At 36.5% G+C, this 21,363-nt stretch overlaps 1 protein-coding gene and 1 pseudogene across 1 annotated transcript; both read left to right on the top strand.

Moving 5' to 3' along the window:
* Window positions 1-866: 866 nt before the first annotated feature.
* On the top strand, window positions 867-7,567 carry LOC104428921 (GDSL esterase/lipase 5). The gene is made up of 6 exons (XM_010041842.3): window positions 867-1,183; window positions 5,240-5,531; window positions 5,640-5,761; window positions 5,878-6,105; window positions 6,762-7,011; window positions 7,142-7,567. The coding sequence occupies exons 2-6, from the start codon at window positions 5,279-5,281 to the stop codon at window positions 7,384-7,386; spliced, it is 1,098 nt and encodes a 365-aa protein (XP_010040144.2). The 5' UTR covers window positions 867-1,183; window positions 5,240-5,278; the 3' UTR covers window positions 7,387-7,567.
* A 4,024-nt stretch (window positions 7,568-11,591) lies between these two features.
* LOC104428924 lies at window positions 11,592-17,401 on the top strand (annotated as a pseudogene).
* The last annotated feature ends 3,962 nt before the right edge of the window (window positions 17,402-21,363 follow it).

Raw genomic sequence — 21,363 nt, 5'->3', positions numbered from 1 at the left:
TAAGGTTTTTTGGGTTTCCATGATTGCTCTCTTAGTTTTAGGAAGAAGAGTAGGAAAAAAAAAAATTAAAAATGGGGATGCTGTGCGAGGAGGAGGAGGAGGAGGGGGAGGTGGCTAGGGAATTAGGATTTGGATTTCCAAAGTTCCTCTTTTAGTTTTAAGAAGAAGAGCGGAAAAAAGAAATTAAAAATGGGGATGCAGGGGAGGCAGCATCTAGGGATCTAGGGTTTGGGTTTTCAAGGTTTCTTTTTAGTTTTAGGAAGAAGAGCAAAAGAAGGAAATTAAAAATGGAGATGCTGTGCAGGAAGGAGGAGGCGGCTAAGGAGGTTCGAATTTCCATGGTACCTCTATTAATCTTAGGAAGAATAACAGGAAAAAAGAATATTTTCTTTTTTCTTTAGAGGAAGGGGAGAGTGGAGGGTGATTTGAAGAAAAGAAGTCACATGTGGTGCCGGGGAAGAAATTAGATGGTGAAATAAATGGGTAGAGCTAAAAAGTAATTTCAGAAAATAAAAATACTAAATGTTGAATAATGATAAATTTTGATCACCGTAGAAAATTATAGATTTTTTTTTTTAAATAAGTTAACTCTAGCATCTATTTTTATTAAAGTCAAAAACACGTCTTTAAATATGAGTATGCATTTCCTATAAATATTTTTTTTTTCAATTTCCTATGAATGAATTTATTAATATTGTTAGTATAAATTCATTCCCAGCTCTATGGTAAATATAAAAATATTCATTCGGGGTTTTTTAGTTTTAAAAAATGACGTTTGACTTTATGGTGTCATGTCACGTGTATCGGTATCAGTGTTACCTCGTTGAAGTCACATGGCAGGGGCGTGAGAGAGCGCGCCGGTTGAGAGGGGGATTGACCATTTTTCTTTTTTGCTCCCTGGGAGGAAAGGCTTTTCTGGTTTTCTTTCTTTTTGGATAAGGAGGAGAGTAAAGTTCTGCAGAGTGTGGGAACCAGAGGGGGAGAGAGTTCTGGCCATTGAAGTGCTCAAGCGTGAGAAATTGCAGAGAGCTTCAATTTTCAAGGGGGCAGCTGAAGCTGGTCCGACTGGAGCAAGTTCGTCCAGAGCACCCGTTAGGAGGAGAAAAGCCCGGTGATCCCCCGTAGAGATTTTCGCACCCCATCGCTGCCGATTTCAGCAAGCCCATTTCACCAAACGAACCAGGTGTTGAACACTCTCTCCCTTAGGCGTATTCTGTGTACGAGCCGTTTTGTCTTTTTTTTTTTTTTTAATGAAAAAGCCGAGAATGGGCCATGAAGTTTAAATGACGAAAACACAACAAAACTGGGATACGATAGGATGCTGCTGAGTAAATTGACCTAGATGTTTGTACATCATTTCTCTCTCATACCGATAATCAAGGCGAAATCGGATTGGAAGCTGGCTTTTGACGCTGCACACCACCCGTTTTCTCAAATGCCCAAAAGAAGACCGAAATTCTTTCTGGATGTTGGAGCTTGAAATCGATTAGTATCTACGTTCATATTCATTGAATCTTGTTTGATCATTTCGCGTTTTCCTTGTTTTTATGTGATTTGGTGGAAAAATCTTTCTCGAGTCGGTCGCGCACGGATTTCCCATGCCGGAATACCCCGCCGGAGTTACTTTCCCTCGCTGGCTAGCCTCTGTCCATGGTTCAAGGCTACTCGAGTCAGCTTTTCTCTCTGTCTTAACGTTCTTGTGCTGGTTTGTTTGCTGACTTTGTTAATATTAGAAGTTTGAGTTCCGGGTGATGTTCATTTTTATGTTCGGTGGTCGCCGGAACAGCAAATCTGAAAAGGTAGGCACCAGTCGGTGGGAACGACAGGTCGGTGGTTTTGGCCGGCGATGATGTAGGGCGGTGACCGGCGACCAGATGGCGGTGCTGTCGAGTGTTTCTCGACGGCAGAGACGAGTAGCAGGAGTTCGGCCCCGTTGGAGGGGGAGCCAGAGGTTGAAGGTGATTCTGGGAAGGAGAAGGAGCAGGGGAAAAGGACAAAATAGAGAAAAAGACAAAAGAGAATGTAAAGAAAAATAGAAAAATTATTGAAAAACATCTTTTTTTTTTTTTTTTAAATCTGACTGGGTCGGATCCAGGTTTGAGTTGGGTCAATAGCCGGATCAAGTAAAAGGTCCGGACCCGTTCCCCCAATATAATGATAAATTTAAAAAAATCAAAAAAAAAAAAATTAAAAATTCGGGAAAAACATTGAAACATTTGAAAAATCAGAAAATTCTTAAAAATTTAGAAAATTCGGAAAATCATTAAATTTTTTTAGAAAATTCAGAAAATCATTAACAATCAGAAAATCCAGAAAATAACAAAAAAGACAAATCATTAAAAATTCAGAAAATTCTTAAAAAATAAAAAAATTCACAAAAAAATTAGAAACCCTTAATTATTTGTTTTGGATTGTCTCTTTTTAGGGACAATATGAGGATACTTGTATGTTTTCTTTTGTGATTATAATTGATTGTGCATTTCAATACTTTGAATATTACTATCCTGCTCCAAAATGGTTAGGATGAGCTTAGATCCCTTTTGGATAGGCTCCCATGACGTTAGTTAGCACACAATTAAATAGGTATCGAAATGGCGTTGGTCTTGGGACTAACGTAATTAAGTCACTGAGTAAATAGTAAGATATCCTCCCGTATCTTACTTGATTTCTAGTCAATCGAAAAAGTTAGTGGTGACTCCTTAGTCAAAAGTTGCATAAGCTTAATTGATTAAAATTTTGAATGCTTGATGTCGTACGAGATATGAGCTTAAGAGAACCCAATAGGAAAGCATGTTGGGATTTTGTCTCCTAATGGAATCCATCAGAAACTTGGACCCAACTAAAAAAAATTTTAGGATTGTTTTTACATTTCCTCATTTTCTGACATTTGATTCACTAAGAAAAATGATTGAACAACAAATTTTTTCTAGTCAATGAAAAATCTATATTTAAATTTAAAAATTTGACTGACTAAAAATTTTTTAGAAAATTGATTGTCAATTTCTAAAAATATAACTAGACATCGATGTTTGGATATGAAACCTGACACTTGGGCGCAAAAATCCCAATGCTAGTTCCCGAATCCTAGGGTCTAATTTAGATATTTGTACCCTGTCGAGGTAAGGAACCATGGCAGCATCCAAGATCAACTCTCCAACGAATAGACTTGGTCCATCGAGGCCAAGCCTAGGACCCTGATGCCCATGCTCAGATCCCCAACACTTGCAACCGAGTCCATTGAGGTCAAGCTTGAAACCTCACTGGCTAAGCCTTGGCCCTTGATGTCAGCACTTAAATCCATTAAAGTCGGGCTTAAAGCCTCAGTCCTTATGCTTGATGCCCTTGCACTTGAGCCTAGGTCCACCAAGATCGAGAGTGGGATCTCGGTACTTGAGCTCAAATCCACAAAGGCTATAGCCAAGTTCACAAAGGCTATGCTCAAGTCCATCGAGGCCGAGTTTGGGGCCTTAGTAGACACGTTTAGGTTTATCAAGGTTGCACCCAAGATCCCGGTGTCCGTGCCTTGATCTTGGCACTTGGGTTGAGATCCCTCTAGTGCTTGTACTCAATTTCCCCGGGTCCTTGATTGCCCATACACGAGTTACTAGCATCTAAATAGTATGTGTTTATTTAAAAAAATCAAATCGGATTTTCCATACCAAATGATATAATATTTTTCAGTTTATTTTCAGGTTTAAACCAAATATCAGAAAATATTATCATTTTCTTGTAAAATAACTTCCTACAAAATAATTTCCAGAAAAATTAAATTTTTCACGAAACAAATAGAATTTTAGTAAATGCAACACTTTTGAAATTGTTCATGTATAATGATACGATTTACATCCTCCAATCGGGTCAGGTTTCATCCATAATCTCAAACTTGATAACTATTCTACCCTTGGCCTAATGTTTGTAGCCAAGTCATAGTGCTCATTTTTCATGTTGGCTCTCCCGATACTTTGATTGGCACTCATTCATTGTAGAAGCCAAATTGAGCTCTAGCAAAGCTCGAGATTCGTCAAATGACTAGGCTTCGTGAAAGGGTGTCCAAATGAATTAGAAGAAAAGGTTGGGTGGCTTTCTCATAGAAGAAAAGATGCAAGTGATCCAACAAAACATGGGCCTTATAAGTGTTGGATCAACAAATCAAACAAAATCACACTCATTGAAGTAGATAAGGCGAGGTGCTGTAGTGTGTCCAAAAGAACAAGGTCGGTGTTTAATTGTTAGTTTGAGGTAAATCATGAACATCACTGCCACATGAAAATGCTAAAAATCCAAAGTAAGTCTCCACTTGCCTTAAGCTTTCAATATTCTCAATGATAACTTTCATCCTAAAGCCCTTTGAAAATGATTGCCAAACGCCTCAAATTTTTTTCAAGAGAAGATGTTGAACCAAGTGCACCTTAAATTAGTTAGAGACTTGTCTCCTCAACGAAAAGCCTTCTTGCGCCCAAGTGTCGAGCAAGCCGGCCAACGTGGGAATAAAGGTCAAAACAAATTGTCGTCCTTCGACTTGTTCAGACGTACCTCCCACGTTTATCCTATGTATCTCCCAAGTTCGTAAGTCCTGTTCAAAGCATGGACAGAAGACTTCATAGCAAATAGTTTTATCACCATATTTTCCTATATATTAGAGGTGTAAGTGATTCGATTCGGTTTGATTTTTTTGGAAAACAGAATTGAATTGAACCGTTAAGGAAATTTATTGAACCGAATGGAAATCCGATCCGAACCGTAATGGAACTAAATCAAAATCTTAGTTTGGTTCGGTTTGGCTTTTTGGTTTTTTCTTTTGGTTTTGTTTTATTTGTTTCCTACATGCACCCCTTTCAATAAATTTTTTATTTTTTTAAAAATTGATTTTTTATTCATTTTCTTTCTTTTTCTTCTTCTTCTTCATTGGTCGGTTCCTGGCCATATCAGCGGCTGGGGACTAGCCAGAGGCGAGCTAGAGTGTTGTCATAGGCCGGTCATTGGTTGCCACTCTTGTTGGCAACTGTCCAATGAAGAAGAAGAAGAAAATGAAAAAAGAAAAAAAAGAAAGAAAAGAAAAAAAAAAAGAAAAATCAAAAAATGATTTTGTAAAAAAATAAATAAATAAAAGGAAAATTTTTTGGACTTTATTGATTTGGCTTGATTGACCAAACCAATAAAAACCAAATCAGTTAAAAAATTTCAGTTTTTAATGAGAACCGAACTGAAAAAAACCAAACTTTCCTGCGTGTATATGTAGCCACTTGAAGAGGACGAAGATCATCCAACACAGGTCATCATGTCGACTCCGACTCTCCACATCTTTCTCTTCACTGTTCTCGCAAGCCTCTTTGTCTCAACTTTCTGCGACAATCAGTCTCGGAAAGATGTTGCTCTCTTCATCTTTGGCGACTCCATTAATGACGCTGGGACCAACAACTACATAAACACCACTGCCAATTTTAGAGCAAATTTTCCTCCTTATGGGGAGACATTCTTCCGCTATCCCACTGGCAGATTCTCCGACGGTCGTCTTATGGTCGATTTTGTTGGTAACTTCTTTGCCACGTAACTTGGGCACAAAGTCTATTTATTTCCTCATATTACTGCTTAATATGTTTGTTGTTCTATTCTGTTTTTGTTTTTCTTTGATTATGCAGCTGAATATGCAAATCTACCGCTGATTTCACCATATCTCCCAATGAAAGATGATGAATTCATGGGAGGGGCGAATTTTGCGTCCGGTGGAGCTGGTGCTTTGGTCGACACTTATGAAGGATTTGTATGTTCTTTATTTATATGTCTTTTGGCTTGAAGCTTTATTTAACATGAATTTTACACTTTTTGAGTCTGCAAGAAACCTCGGAAATGAGCAAGCTCGTGTTTTCAATTTATCAGGTGGTGGATTTGAAGACGCAGCTGCAGCAGCTTAAACAACTAGAGAAGAAGCTGAGGAAAGAGATGGGGAGCGAGAAGACGAAGAGGATAATTAAGGAGGGTGTTTACTTAATTAGCATCGGAACCAATGATTACACGAAGCCTCTACTTAATCCTACTCTGTTTCAGTCCATTTCCATGGAAGATTACGTGGGGATGGTGATTGGTAACATCACCTCTGTGCTCAAGGTTAGAAGCAACAAGAATTCCATTATCCACCCGTTCTCGACAAAGTACTTTCTAGTTTCACTTAAAGACAAGTAAAATTTTATACACCTCGTGTTTTCTTGCAATCTCTGGCACAGATGGACACGATTCTATAGCTCTATGTAAATAAGCCCAATTTATATCGACAAACTCGATAATGAAACGAATTCAAATTACATGATCTTTAAGCATGCTCAATAGAGATATTGTGCATTGACATGGCTAAACATGAGTGCTTAATCTGAGCTGACAGGTGAGTACGATATGCCGACCCTTAAGTACATTCTAAATGTAATTCTTTCTCCTCCTTTTTTCCATATGCCATGATTTGATATCTAATTTAGATCTCTTATATCACTTAGTTGTTCTTATATGGCTCCATGTGTAGCACAAGCATAGAATTGTGCAAGTATATTGGCGTCTTTTTTATTCGACGTTAAGTTGGTATCTGAACGTATCTCAACCAGTTCATCTTTCTGCGAAATCTTAAAGGTTTACACCATTATATACATACACTATTTAGTGTGTGTTTGCAAGGAACCTTGTTGTTCTGGCCTCGTGATAATTAGACTTGCTAAACATCTGGTAATTATTATGGCATTTCAGGGGGATAATATGGCTTTCTGATTCTTTTCCAGGGAATATATAAGGTAGGAGGAAGAAAATTTGCAATGCTTGGAGTGGGGCAATTTGGGTGTGCGCCAAGCTGGAGACGATTGACCAGAAATGGTTCTTGCTCAGGCGAAGCCAACAAGATCTCACAGCTTCACAACGTTGCTCTTACTTCAATTCTTGCAAAACTGGAGACGCAACTCCAGGGATTCAAGTACTCCTACTTCGACTTCTACACTTCAGGGAGTGAGAGAATCCAATACCCATCAAAATACGGTAAGTTGATTATGCTGTGGGCACTTATCTTAAGCATCAATACTTCTACACCAGTTGTGGATTTTGTGCCTTTTACATCGCTCATGTCTTGGATAGAAGTCCTCATTTTCGATGTATGAAATCGATTCAGGTTTTAAGGAAGCAAAAAGTGCGTGTTGTGGTTCGGGACCTTATAGGGCGAATTCGACTTGTGGAGGCCAAAGGGGAGTGAAGGAATATTCATTATGCCGTCATCCTGAGAAGTACGTGTTCTTTGATTCTGGCCATCCAAGTGAGAGGGCTAACCGACAATTTGCACAGTTGATGTGGAATGGGAGTGCGAGTGTAATCAGACCTTGCAACATGAAGGAATTGTTCAAGCATGAGGGTACTTGAATTTTTTCTTCGATCCTTGAAATTGTAGGTAAAGAATCACATCCCACTTGAACGTCATATTATGAATAACAAGGGATGATGTTGGATTGACTATATGGTTGCACTTCTGTTAAAGAACAAGGATGTTCAAATGAGCCTAGTATTGCTGAAACGTCGACAAAATTTGAATTCCTTAAATGTTTCAGGATAAGTTCAAATAAATGAGATTCATTATCACTTTGGTTCTGCGCTTTTAACTACGATTGTAGGGCTGCAACACAATGCATTTTATTAAGATGAGGTCAAATGTGAAAGAACAAATAAGAAAAAGAATAGGGAAGAGAGTCGATTACATTATACAGCCCATTAAGTTATGGGTCACACTGATTATCCATTTATTACTATGTGTTGGACCGAGCCTAAGCCTACGATAACTTTGTAAAAATAGAGTTATATTACCTATTTTAGCTAACAAAAAATGCAATATCCATGAGAAAATATTTGGATTTCCTTATATTTAGGCAAATTTTCCTTGTTTATGCAACATAATGAGATATCAAGAAAATAAGGAAAAGAATGGTAGAGAGATGGAAAATGAAGAATTTAGTGATCTAGGAATTTAAATAAGAAAACATTGGAAGATAAATACCAAATCAGGGATTTTGTAATTCGATCCCTAATTTTATCAATAAGTGGTGGAAGGTGGATATTAAATTAAAGATTTTCTGATTTACTCCCTAATTTTATGGGAAAAATAACCAATTGCCGTTGGATAGGAGTCTTGAATGTATCCAATAAATAGGAGAACATTGAGAGCTTGGGGAGACAATTAGGTTTTTAGTTTTAAATGTTTTTTCATTGTTCTAATAGATTTTCTTTTGTTAGGGCTAAATGTAGCTTGACTATGATGATATAAATTTCATTTTTTTTTTTTTTTTTATGTTTTGCAATTGATTTCATTCATATGAGTTATATATTATAGCATTTGATACTTTTAAGTAATTGGCCGTCATTTGAATAATTTGATGTATATGTTTGAAATTGGGAAGCAATAATATGCAATTGTTTTTTTTTATAATATACAACCATGAATTGAATGTGGATATATATACCATGTTATTTGTATAGTTTTCGGTAATAAAGTGGTCCAAAAGATTCATTATAAACTAATAATATTCACAAATTTTATACACTTATATTTATTTAAATTCACATAGAGATATGGTGGATAGATAAATTGAATAGATTTGTCATACCTAGAGATATGATTTTGGGACACAGTAAAGATATCTTCCTTATTTGGGTCAACCAAACCCAAATTATGCAAATGAATTGGATTTGGGGATTGCTTAGGTGAGTTGTGGTTTCCTCCATTGGTGATGTTGGTTGGTTGACACTGTATTAAAAAAAAAAAGTGTTGAATTCCTATAAGATGGCCGGCTTATTTTGTGGGTTTGGAAATGCAACAACAAGTCAGAGAGAAAACTTATAGGGTTGCGGAAAGGTAGGCAAGAACAGACCGCTCTAGTACCATGACAAGAATCGAGGAAAAGTTTAAAAGAATTGTAGTTTATGTATTTTGTATATCAAATGAACATGTACAAGCTCTATTTGCAATAATTGAAAGAAAATGTAAAATAGGAAAAGAAAATATACATGATTGTATTTCCTATCTATCAAGTCAATTAAGGATTTCGTGAATCGATTATTGATTAGCTGAATCAATCAATTCACGAACAGGAATCGATATCAAATCGTATTTCCCATAGTTTCAGTCCATTCTCATGGAGGATTATGTGGGGATGGTGGTTGGCAACATTAGCACTGTTCTTGAGGTAAAGCTATATCCATAATTTTCCTTCTATTGCAGTATAGCACTGCAATTATTGGAAGGATTTTGTGTGTGTGTGTGTGTGTGTTTTTTTTTTTTTGGTCGGTTGGAGGATTTTGTTGACCAACGCATTTTCTTCTTTATAGTTTTGTTGCTCCTTGACTTTTTTTATTTTATATGCTAACAAATGATTCCTTATAAAAATCTACATCAATGATCTTTTGAGATATTGAAGAAATGTTCATGTTGGTTGTGTAGTCAAAATATTTTTTAATTATTAGGGTCAAATTAAGCAAACACGCTTTCACATTCAAGATACGTAACATAAAATTTTCATTTTCTGTGATGAGTTTATTATAATAAATAAGTACTTTGTTAATTGGCATTTAAAGGACAGTTGCAATTCATTAATTGTTTTTTGCCCATATATTTTCCACGTTCTACTCCAAGCCTCTTATAAACTTGACTATTTTCTTTGGTTTGATAATGAATTAAACGTTATCACACACCTTTAAATAAATACTTTATAACAGATGCGTTCATTTCGCAGAAAATGAGTGATTTGAAAAATGTTTTTCAAAAAATGGTGCTTATATTATTGAGAATTAGTCAATAGAAAATATTTTATTTATCGATAACAATCTATGCCTAACTATTTTCATGGGTGAAATTCTTTTTTTCCATTAATTTGTTTGCTAAGCAATATTAATTATCATTTTTTTGGGAAAATATTTTTCAAATCACTCATTTTCCACGAAATGAATGCATCCTAGTTTAGGTATGAGTTTTCCTAAATTGGATTAAATATAAAAGTGTTTTGACAATTAGGGTCGGGTCGCATATGTGTTATGAGATTTGTATTACATAAAAATAGATCAATTTTGGTAGGTCCATTTTCAACTTGACCTAAAACTAATCGACCTGCTTGTTTGACAGATCTAATTGTAACAAATGGATCAATCTTTAATTTTCTTTTTCTTTTCTTGGGTATTTATGAAGTTGAAGCAATAAAATTTGGATTTATAATAATGCCACCTACCTCATGGGTGCCTTCCCATTGTTGCAAACTACCTTTTCCGTCTGAAGGGGAAAAGACATAGGTTTAGAGGTATTACCCAAAAGACGGATCTAAAGCCCCTATTTAGACGTAGGCTCTCCCAAACCCATACCTTACACAACATTATGTATTCAAATTGACGCTATAATAATTTTTTAATGAGGAGTCACCACTAGTTTCCCGAGATCAACTAGAAATCAAGTGAGGCATGAGAGCATGCCTTACTTTCTATGCAATTAAAAATCTGGGGCTAAGGACTTAGTTATACTAATTGATAACTAGTGCCCTTTCGATATATAATTTTGTTCATTTGAAAAAAAAATGTTTGTTAGGCACTCTGGATTAATTTTAAACTTATCCACTAACATATGAAACAATCATGCGGGTGTGCAATCATTGAAATTCAGCAACTGATGAAGCACTGAATAAATTGTAAGAAAAAACAAAAATCTAATGATGAGAAATAAGAAAAATACCATTCCTAACTAGGCTAAGGAGAAACCACAATCAACATTAAAAGTGCACAATTACATAATAGTTGAAATGAAAATACACTCATTATAACCTATCATTTGTCTTTAAGAACACCCCAATCATTTGAGCCATTGCTTCATTTGAAAAAAAAAAAAAAACAAATCACTATGATAATTAGAGATCTATTGGAATGTCAGATATTCTTCTCTATAATTTATTTCAATATAGCAGCTTTCAATGGAACTTCAGCAACTGATAAGCATAGCCTACTAGAGAGGGGATTTAACAAACTCTAATCAATAGCGTGTTATTTAGGCTAATCCTATTATGAGCTTTAGTTAAACACAATTACCTACACTTTGCTACTTAACTAGGCATGTTATTAATAGATGCCAATACCCAATTCAATAAGATCACTTTAGGGTTTAACAAATATTGGAATATCCATTAATCCGATTATTTAAAATAGAAAATTAATTAATTAATGTAAGCCCATATTATAGGAATTTTTCAACACTTATTGGTTTTGAATACTTAGAACTTGCATCATGTAGATATAGCCTGTTAAGCTAGTGGGTAAGTCTCGCGTGACTATAGACTAACAAGATACTTATTATAATGTCCGGATGCGAGTGAGCCGTGATTAGGCAAACGCCTGGGTGAGGCTGCCTCATAATTGTGTTGGCCATAGTCTTTGAAATCATATAAACATATGATTTATAAAAGTGGGCCTCTGGACAAGAACTAAAAGCGATTGTAATTGGGTTAGAAAGTTGAGTCTCCTTGACGAAAGCCTTCTTGCACTGCGAGTGTTGAGCCCGTCGACGGCGAAAAAGTCGAAAAACATTGTCAGACGACGACTCGTTCGGGCGTTTCTCCCACATTCGTTCAACGTTTCTGTCAAGTTCGTAAAGCTGCCGGTCAATCGCGGAAGGAAGACTTCGTAAAAAAATACTTCAATCACCACATTTCCATTAAATTGTGTGTATATATATGTAGACGAAATCTAAAGAGATCTAACATTGTCCAACACAGGTCATCATGTCGATTCCGACTCTCCACATCATTCTCTTCGCAAGTCTCGCAAGCCTCCTCGTCTCAACTGGCCGTGCCGATCAATCTCGGGAAGAGGTTTCTCTGTTCATCTTCGGCGACTCCATTAACGACGCTGGGACCAACAACTACATAAACACCACTGCAGACTTTAGAGCAAACTTTCCTCCTTATGGCAAGACCTTCTTCCACAACCCCACTGGCAGATTCTCCGATGGTCGTCTCATTGCTGATTTTATCGGTAACTTCTTTCTTTCTTTCTTTCATTTTATTTATTTATTTATTTATTTTTCAGGGTAACTCGTGTGCAAATTCTATTTATCCTTAAAAGTTAGTGCTTAAATAATTTATTGTTCTATTTTTTTTTCTTTATCTTTTTTTTTGGGTGAAATTCTTTATCTTTTGTTATGCAGCTGAATTTGCAAAGCTGCCGCTGATTCCACCATATCTGCAAATGAATTCATGGCAGGGACGAATTTCGCGTCTGGTGGAGCAGGTGCCCTGGTCGACACTTACAAAGGATTTGTATGTATTGTAATTATGGTTATAATTAACGGATCAACGAAAGCCAATAAATTAATATACGTTTTTTCTATTCACGTATCTCTTTTGGATTCATGAATTCCTAAATTTTTCTGTTCATGTATCTATTGAATTCATGAATTTCCTAGATTCATGTATCTTTTAGTTTATGTATTTATTGAGTTCATAAATCTCTTGAATTCACGTATCTTTGGATACCTGAATCTCTTGGATTCACGTATCTCTTTATTCATGAATCTCGTTGATACACGCATCTATTTAATTCATGTATCTCTGTAGTACATGAACTAAAAAGCTCTATATATAGGTAGGAACATAGAGCTTCATAAGGGTTTTTGGTTTTTGGTTTTTGGTTTTTGGTTTTTCTAAGTCGATTCCAAAAGAGCTTTGATATACATTTCAACTCTTCTGTTTTTTCTGGGTGTGCTGATTCAATTGAACGGTTCGACTGAGTCCTGTTTGCATAGCGCTAATCCAAACAGGTTCGAGGTGTTGTATCTTGGGAGGCATAGTTTGTGAATCTGCGGAGCACCATTGGCAGGAACTAATCGCCTTAAGGAGATTCGGTTATCCGTACCTCACCTCCAATTTTATGTTATTTTTCAATGATATCTTATTTTATTCTTCTCCAAGAGTTGTAAGTTTACATAAAAAGAAGAATATTATATAGCTGTTATCGTCTTCTTTACATTGATGTTCTGATTATAACAAACAGTGTGTCTTCTCTGGATTAATTTCCAACAATCTTAAGGCGATTATCTCACACTATTTGTTGTTCTTGTTAGATTATTGAGATGGCTAAAAACAATCAAGTGCCATTCAATGTCCAGAATGTTTCAAGAGACGTTCCTATGGTCGATTCGACCATTGCTATGGAATATGTTCAACCCTTAGGGTTTGAATTTGTAGCAGCCAATTCTACGGGCCCTTGGGCTAACACCAATTTTGGTGGTGCGGGTACAAGTCACATGACTGGTATGTCTAGGACTGTTTTTTAGAACAATATATGCCAAATGGCTTTTGGCTTCGTTTATGGAGGGATAATTCAACGAACCTTGCCTACTGTGATGGCAACACCTCCAGTTACAGCTAATGAGAGATTGTCTGTTGTGGTGATGTCCGAAGCATCTCTGGTGTCGAACACTAATGGCTGGTGGCTAGACACGGGTGCCACAAATCACATATGTACAGATAAACACATTTTCTCATCTTATGAGAAGGCTGAAGAAGATGAGAAGCTTTATATGGCTAACTCTGCATCAGCAAAGATTGCCAGAAGAGGAAAGGTGATCCTAAAGTTTACATCTGGCAAGGAGGTCGCCCTGCTGAATGTGCTGCATGTACCGGAGATTCGGAAAAATCTAATTTCTGGCCCTATACTTGTCAAGAAGGGTTTCAAAGTTGTATTTGAATCTGACAAATTTGTACTTTCAAAAGGAGGGATGTATGTGGGGAAATGGTACTTGTGTAATGACCTGTTTAAGGCCAATGTGGCTGTCATTGATGTAAACTCAAAATATGTGTACCCAAAGACTATTAATAAAGAAAAGTCTTCAGTTTACACTGTTGTGTCTCCTTATCTATGGCATGGTAGATTAGGACATGTAAACTATGGTACAATGAAAAGAATAGCAAACTTGGGGTTAATTCCAAAATTTGAGTTGGATACCCGTTACAAGTGTGAGACTTGTGTTGAAGCAAAATTTGCCAAGAAACCTTTCAAATCCATTGAAAGAACAAGTGAACCTCTACAATTAATCCATAGTGATCTATGTGATTTAAAGTTTGTAGAAAGTAGAGGTGGAAAGAAGTACTTCATCACATTTGTGGATGACTGTACTAGATTTTGCTATGTTTATTTACTAACTAGTAAAGATGAGACTATGAGCATGTTTGTCAAGTATAAAAATAAAGTTGAAAACCAACTTGATAAACGAATTAAAGTGCTTAAGTTTGATAGAGGAGGAGAATACAGTTCAATCAATTTCAAAGAGTTTTGTGCTAGTTTTGGAATAATTCTCCAAATGATTGCACATATACTCCACAACAAAATGGAGTTGCTAAACGATTGAACAGAACATTAAAGGAGATGGCTAACGCTATGCTTTTGAGTTCAGGTTTACCTCAGAATTTGTGGAGGGAGGCAGTTTTAACTGCAAATTTTATTCTTAATAAAATACCCCACAAAAGGCTAGGTAAAACTCCATACGAATTATGGAATGAAAAGTTGTCATCCTACAATTTTCTTAAAGTGTGGGGGTGCATAATGTGATTTATAACGGTAAGTCTAGACACATTTGTCATAGACAAGACCGTAAGCAGTTGCTCTCAAATTGAATAATTTATTTAGACTTTGTAAAGTCAAAAGAAAATATTGCAGATTTGCTGACAAAAGGTTTGTCAAGAGAGCAGATAAACTGCGCATCGAGGGGAATGGGTTTAAAAGCCTTAACCCAATAAAGAGATTCCAGGATGGAAACCTAACCTATGCGATTGGAGATCCCATGGACTAGGTTCAATAGGACAACGCAAATTTTGGAAACTCTAGTGTAAGCACTGTCTCCTATTCCTATGATGCAACAGTGCTTTCCTACAGCATTATTAAGGGTACGCTATGCGTTTAATGATTCCTATAACTTGGAATATAACATCTAAGTAAGATATGGTAGGATATCTTTAATAGGAATGCACCTATATGCGTGGAGCTGGCCGACTCAATGAAAATCTTTAAAGGCTAGATTTTCTAAAGCACGCACGAATCCCGAGAGGTTCAGGACCGAAAGAACGAACACAACCGAGAACCAATCTTGAATTGGAAATTCTCCGTGTGAGGTTTATTGTCTAGGCTTACACAAACAACTAGCGATTCAAGGCTTAGTCCATCGACTAGTTAAGTAAGTCCGATAGACTTTCACTAAAAAAGGTTCAAAGCGAAAGCTACCTATCTTGATGCGGTTTATTTCAATAGACATGCTCAGATTCCTTCGAGTCAAAAATGTTTTGTTGATCCATTAATGTAGGGGATTATTGTAATTATGATTATAATTATGGTTAATGGATCAACGAAAGCCAATAAATTAAGATACATTTTTTCTGTTCACGTATCTCTTTTGGATTCATGAATTCCTAAATTTTTCTGTTCATGTATCTATTGAATTCATGAATTTCCTAGATTCATATATCTTTTAGTTTATGTATTTATTGAGTTCATAAATCTCTTGAATTCACGTATCTTTGGATACCTGAATCTCTTGGATTCACGTATCTCTTTATTCATGAATCTCGTTGATACACGCGTCTATTTAATTCATGTATTTCTGTAGTACATGAACTAAAAAGCTCTATACATAGGTAGGAACATAGAGCTTCATAAGGGTTTTTGGTTTTTCTAACTCGATTCCAAAAGAGCTTTGATATACGTTTCAACTCTTTTGTTTTTTCTGGGTGTGCTAGTTCAATTGAACGGTTTGACTGATTCATGTCTGTATAGTGCTAATCCAAACAGGTTCGAGGTATTGTATCTTGGGAGGCATAGTTCATAAATCTGCGAAGCACCATTGGCAGGAACCAATTGCCTTAAGGAGATTCGGTTATCCGTACCTCACATCCAATTTTATGTTATTTTTCAATGATATCTTATTTCATTCTTCTCCAAGAGTTGTAAGTTTACATAAAAAGAAGAATATTATATTAGCTGTTATCGTCTTCTTTACATTGATGTTCTGATTATAACAAACGGTGTGTCTTCTCTTGATTAATTTCCAATAGTATGTTCTTTTTCCCTCTTCTTTTTGGCTCGAAGCTTTATCTAACATGGATATTTCCACTTTACGAGACAGCAAGAAACATGGGAAATGAATAAGTTCGTGTTTTTAATTTATCAGGTGGTGGATTTCAAGATGCAGCTGAAGTAGCTTAAACAACTAAGGAAGAAGCTGAGGAAGAAGGAGGGGAAAGACCAGGCGAACAGAATAATTAAGGAGGGCGTTTACTTGATCAGCATCGGAAGCAACGATTACTTGATGCCTCTCGTCTATAATCCTGCCCTGTTTCAGTCCATTTCCATGGAAGATTACGTGGGGATGGTGATTGGAAACATCACCACCGTGCTCAAGGTACTGACCAAACTTTATGTCTATTTATAATCATTCTTTGTTGACTGTCATGATCTTTCAAAGTGGATGAAAACTGAATAAATTCATAATTTTTTTTAGGGAATGTACAAAGTAGACGGGAGGAAATTTGCAATGATGGGAATAGGGCCTCTTGGGTGTATGCCAGGTATGAAATTGTTAACCAGAAATGGTTCTTGCTCAGGTGCAGCCAACAAGCTCGCCATGCTTCACAACACTGCTCTTACTTCAATTCTTGCCAAACTAGAGACTCGACTATACGAATTCGAGTACTCCTACTTTGACTTCTATGCTTCAGGCAGTGAGAAAATCCGACACCCATCAAAGTATGGTAAGTTATTCATGCTCTGGTGTCACCTAATTTTGCTTTAGTTTAAGCATCGGCCCTTCTATACCGCTCGTGGATTTGTACTCTTTTTTTTTTTTTTTATGTCTGCTCATGTATTGAATAGAACTCCTTATTTTCGATGCGCAAAATCGGTCTAGGTTTTAAGGAAGCGGAAAATGCGTGCTGCGGTTCAGGTCCTTATAGGGCAAGTCCGACGTGTGGAGGCAAGAGAGGAGTGAAGGAATATTCATTATGCCGTCATCCTGAGAAGTTCCTCTTCTTTGATACCTACCATCCAAGTGAAAGGGCAAACAAGCAATTTGCTCAGTTGATGTGGAATGGGAGTTTTGAGTGTAATCAAACCTCGCAACCTAGAAGCATTGTTCAAATACGAGCATGTTTAAATTTTTCTTTTTCTCAAAATCGTAAGTGAATAACCACGACTAGCTCAACCGTCATATCATGAATGACGGGGTATAGTTTTGGAATGAAGTATGATTGCACTCCTGTTAAAGAACAAGGATGTTTAAACCATCTCAAGCACTGTTCAGGTGGAGAAACTTGAATTACTTGAAAGTTTTGGGAAAAGCTGGAATGACACGATTGATTATTGCTTTCTTCTATGCTTCTAACAACATTTCAATGGCCCACAAGTCAGTGAGTGTTCTTAAGACGAGGTTAATCATCAAGTAACTTAAATCGAGAAAAAAAATAAAAACTCATAAAAAGAAGAGGGAAGAGAGTTAATTTCATCATGCAGCCTATTAAATTATGAGCCAGATTTATAATCCACCCATTCCTCCGCAACGGACTGAGGCTACGGGTACAAATGTTATTAATATATTAATAGATGGGACGTATTGTTATTGGGTATTGAATGCGTGACCCACTCGATATATCCATCTTGTTGACTCGCAGGGTTCTCAGCCCCCTTCAAATTAGTACCTCAAGTGTGTCATCCAGTACTATCGATCTTTCTCTTTTGTCGTTGCTTATTGGCTGTTTTTATCATCATTGGCTGTATCAAACACAGCATATTGCCGACGAGCTTGCAAAACTTCAAACATAGCTCTCATTTCAATTCTCACTATAAAATATGGGTTTTTACCCAGTCAAAAAAAAAAAAGGTAGAAGCTTAAGGAGAGAGAGAGGAATCGAGAGTTTTCGGGAGAGGGAAAAAGAGAGAGAGAGAGAGAGAGGAGGAAAAGACAAAAAGAAAAAAAAAGAAAAGAAAAAGAAAAAGGAGGAGATAAAAGGGAAAGAGAGAAGGAAAGAAGGGGAGAGAGAGGGACTGCAGAGAGCTCGAACATAGAGAGAAGAAGAAAGAGAGAAAGAAGAAGAAGAAGAAGAGAAAAGAAAAAAGAGGGGCTTCGCACGTTCTCATCATGGAAGCCTCGCCAAGCCACGTTAGCTATGTAATGCAACGCTCGGTAAGTACTCTTGCTCCCTTTTCGTTCAATCGGAGTAAATTTGGACCTAGGACTTGAAATTTGGAATTTTGGAAAAATCGAGCGGCGAAGTATGATTTTTGAGTTGTTGAGCAGCGTATTTTTGTAGAAATGATAGCTTGGAATGTTGTTACGGATCGTGATTTGAGTTCACGGTTTGCCCGAAACAAAATTTTGAAGTTTATCGTGCGTGATGAACAGTGCGCGATCAGGACTTCGGGGCTATATTTTGTTGATTTTCGGCTTGATTTCGGGTTGGCCAAATTGAGGTTCTTGTAGTATGTTGGATGGGCTTTCCATTGATTATAAGTACGCTTTAAACGGAGTTCGGTGGAGAAAATTATGGCATGATGAATTTTAGTGCTCGCACTTCGCGCTAAGGACGGCTTTGAGTAATTGTTTTGGTTGAGTGATTTATTAGTGCTTAGGTTTCATTTTATCAATGAATAAACATAATTTAGTCGAGTCGTTAGTTGGAGAGTGGCATATTACCCTGTTTTAATATCGTTTTCGATTTATTAATAGAATTATGAGTGCATTGGCTCAAGTAACCACATAGGTTGATTTTCAACTTTCCTATGTGAGTTGTGCTATCTCTTCTAAGAATTTATAAACTCATGTCTTCAAAATGATAAAGATTTGATATTTTATGAGTTATACATAAGCATGTTTATTGCATAAAAGTTGGATCGGGCATTTACTGAGTTTTTATATTTGAAAATAGTTTGAGAACTTTTTTTATGAAAATATATTCTGTTTGGTAAACGAAGTTGAGAAATATTACATGTTTTGGGTTTGTGAAACCATTTCACGAAAAGCTTGACTTTGAGACGATTTATGGAAGGTTATATAGATATTGATTTGTGATAAGCTTTTTGAAATGTATTTGATTTGAAATTGATTTATGAGACGGGTTTTGAAACTATTTGAAAATGTTTTATGAAAAGTATTTTTAGCGGATAAGTTGAATTGGGAAATCTTTTCATGATATATGAAATGTTTTATGGATTTGGTTTGAGAATTATGGATGGTATTGTTCTAGATTGATGTGGATGCTCAATATCGCCGTGAGCCCAGCGAGGGGCTTGTAGGTACGCGCATACTATTTTAGGATATCCTTGTGGGCCGAGCCATTAGCTAATAATAGGTGGAGACCTTGCCAATGGGGGAATCTTGGTTGCCTCGTTACCAGGCATTGTATCGTGACCATGGTTTGATATTGAGCAATAGATTAGTCAATGGAGTGGACCATTGACATGTGATATGAGTTGGGTCGATGGAATGGACCATTGACGTATAATTTGAGATTAGTTGTTGGAATAGACTATCGACGTGTAATTTAATATTAGTTTATGAAATTGACTATTGATGTGTAATTTGAGATTAGACGATGGAATGGACTATTGACGTGTAATTTCATTAGATTATCGATATGTGGTTTGATGAGATTAATTAATGGAATAGACCATTGATACATGTTTTATGAGATTGACCAATGGGTTAGACCATTGGCATTTACTTATTATTATCTTGAATATTTTTTTTTTTGGTAAAGGTATCTTGAATATTTTTGCTTTGAACATAATATATTAAAGTAAGAAATGTTATATTTTGGCCTTAAAGGTTTGTTAAATTTTTGGGTTTGGTGTGGTATGAGATTAACAAATGGAATGGACCATTGGCGTGTGAATTAATGAGATTGATCAGTGGATTAGACAATTGATGTTTATTTCGATGTTATTATGAAATGATTATTTTTGCTATAAATATAGCCATGTTGAAGTGTATGTAACTTATTCTTTTTACTGTATGTTTATTATATCATAGATTTGAGTTAAAAGAGTTGTAATTTGGTTTTGTAAATATGCATAATGGGTGCTCGATTCGCTCAGAAGATATGCACTACTCATTGAGCCATGGTTGCTCATCCCTCTATTTTCCAATCTTTTTTAGGTTCATCGACTAACGATGAGTAGATACGAGAGCGATATGGATGTGAGGGCTTTTAAGAGTTGGATTTTTTGGAGCTTTAAGGCTGCGTCCTTCGAGTGGAAGGACGGCCGTGCCATCCCCCATTCTTGATAGTTTTGGGGTGTGACACTCACAAAGCAAGTGACTCAGCTACGAGGATTCAAGTACTCCTACTTTGACTTCTACACTTCGGCCAGGATAGAATCCGAAACCCATCGAAATATTGTCGGTAATACAAGTCTTTTAAACCTTAATTTTGCCTACGTCTTATATAGACAATGAACCATGTGAACATTTTTTGTTCTAAAATTAATTTCCAGCTTAAACAAGGTGAAAATGCCACGTTGTGATTCAGGTCCATATAGCATGAGTCCGAGTTGCGAAGGCAAGAGAGTAGTGAAGGAATATATATTGTGTTGTTGTCCCAAATTTTTTTTTTTTTTTGACAACCATTCGACTGAAAAGGCCTATCAATAGTTTGCCCATTCTAATGTGGAATGGAAGTTTACAATCGCGGGCCCTTGTAATGCAGAAGAGTAGTTCAAACTTGAGCAAACTTGAACTTTTTCTTGGACCCTTGGGGAAATAAAGGTACATCATTTGATTCTATGCCTTTTGTTCCAATTTGTGGCGACAAAACATAGGAATAATTTAAAATGAAATGTCAATAATCTTATCTTAGGGCGATGAACATTTCAAAAAAAAAAAAAGATCAAGGATGGTAGGGTATTGTAACACTAATCGATTTCATTATGCAGCCCATTAAATTCTATACGGGCTTGATCACCTTGTTCATCTGGTGAGATGCCTGAAGCTTAGATCCACCTCGGCACTTAGAAAATGATATTTGATGAGTTCAAACTTTAGACATGATGTAACGAGCTAACATGAATTCAAAATGCCAAATCATTAGGAATTTAGACGTTTATGCATGCCAAGAGCGCTGGGGAACTGATGATTTTTGATAGGTTGCGATAGACCTATATGCATACTTGGTTAAGAATGTCATTAGCATGTGGTGCTGTTATTGGACTTGCCAGATTCCACAGAACAACCCATCGCATAGCCCGGCCACGGACCATAGACAGCGACGAGCCCATCTTTTCTTCCCACTGGTCCGTTTAATCACGAAAGATCCGAAGACCATACTTCTTTCTGTA

This window comes from Eucalyptus grandis, chromosome 9 (assembly GCF_016545825.1).
Source record: "Eucalyptus grandis isolate ANBG69807.140 chromosome 9, ASM1654582v1, whole genome shotgun sequence".
Lineage (NCBI taxonomy): Eukaryota > Viridiplantae > Streptophyta > Magnoliopsida > Myrtales > Myrtaceae > Eucalyptus > Eucalyptus grandis.
The sequence above is the reverse complement of the archived record's forward strand: the minus strand, read 5'-3'. Positions and strand labels throughout refer to the sequence as shown.

Bases quoted from the DNA above. Each gene is read 5' to 3' on its own strand.
- LOC104428921 (XM_010041842.3), top strand. From the start codon at position 5,279: ATGTCGACTCCGACTCTCCACATCTTTCTCTTCACTGTTCTCGCAAGC. The intron at 6,106-6,761 runs GTTAGAAGCAAC...ATTCTTTTCCAG, and splicing joins ACATCACCTCTGTGCTCAAG to GGAATATATAAGGTAGGAGG. The intron at 7,012-7,141 runs GTAAGTTGATTA...AAATCGATTCAG, and splicing joins CCAATACCCATCAAAATACG to GTTTTAAGGAAGCAAAAAGT.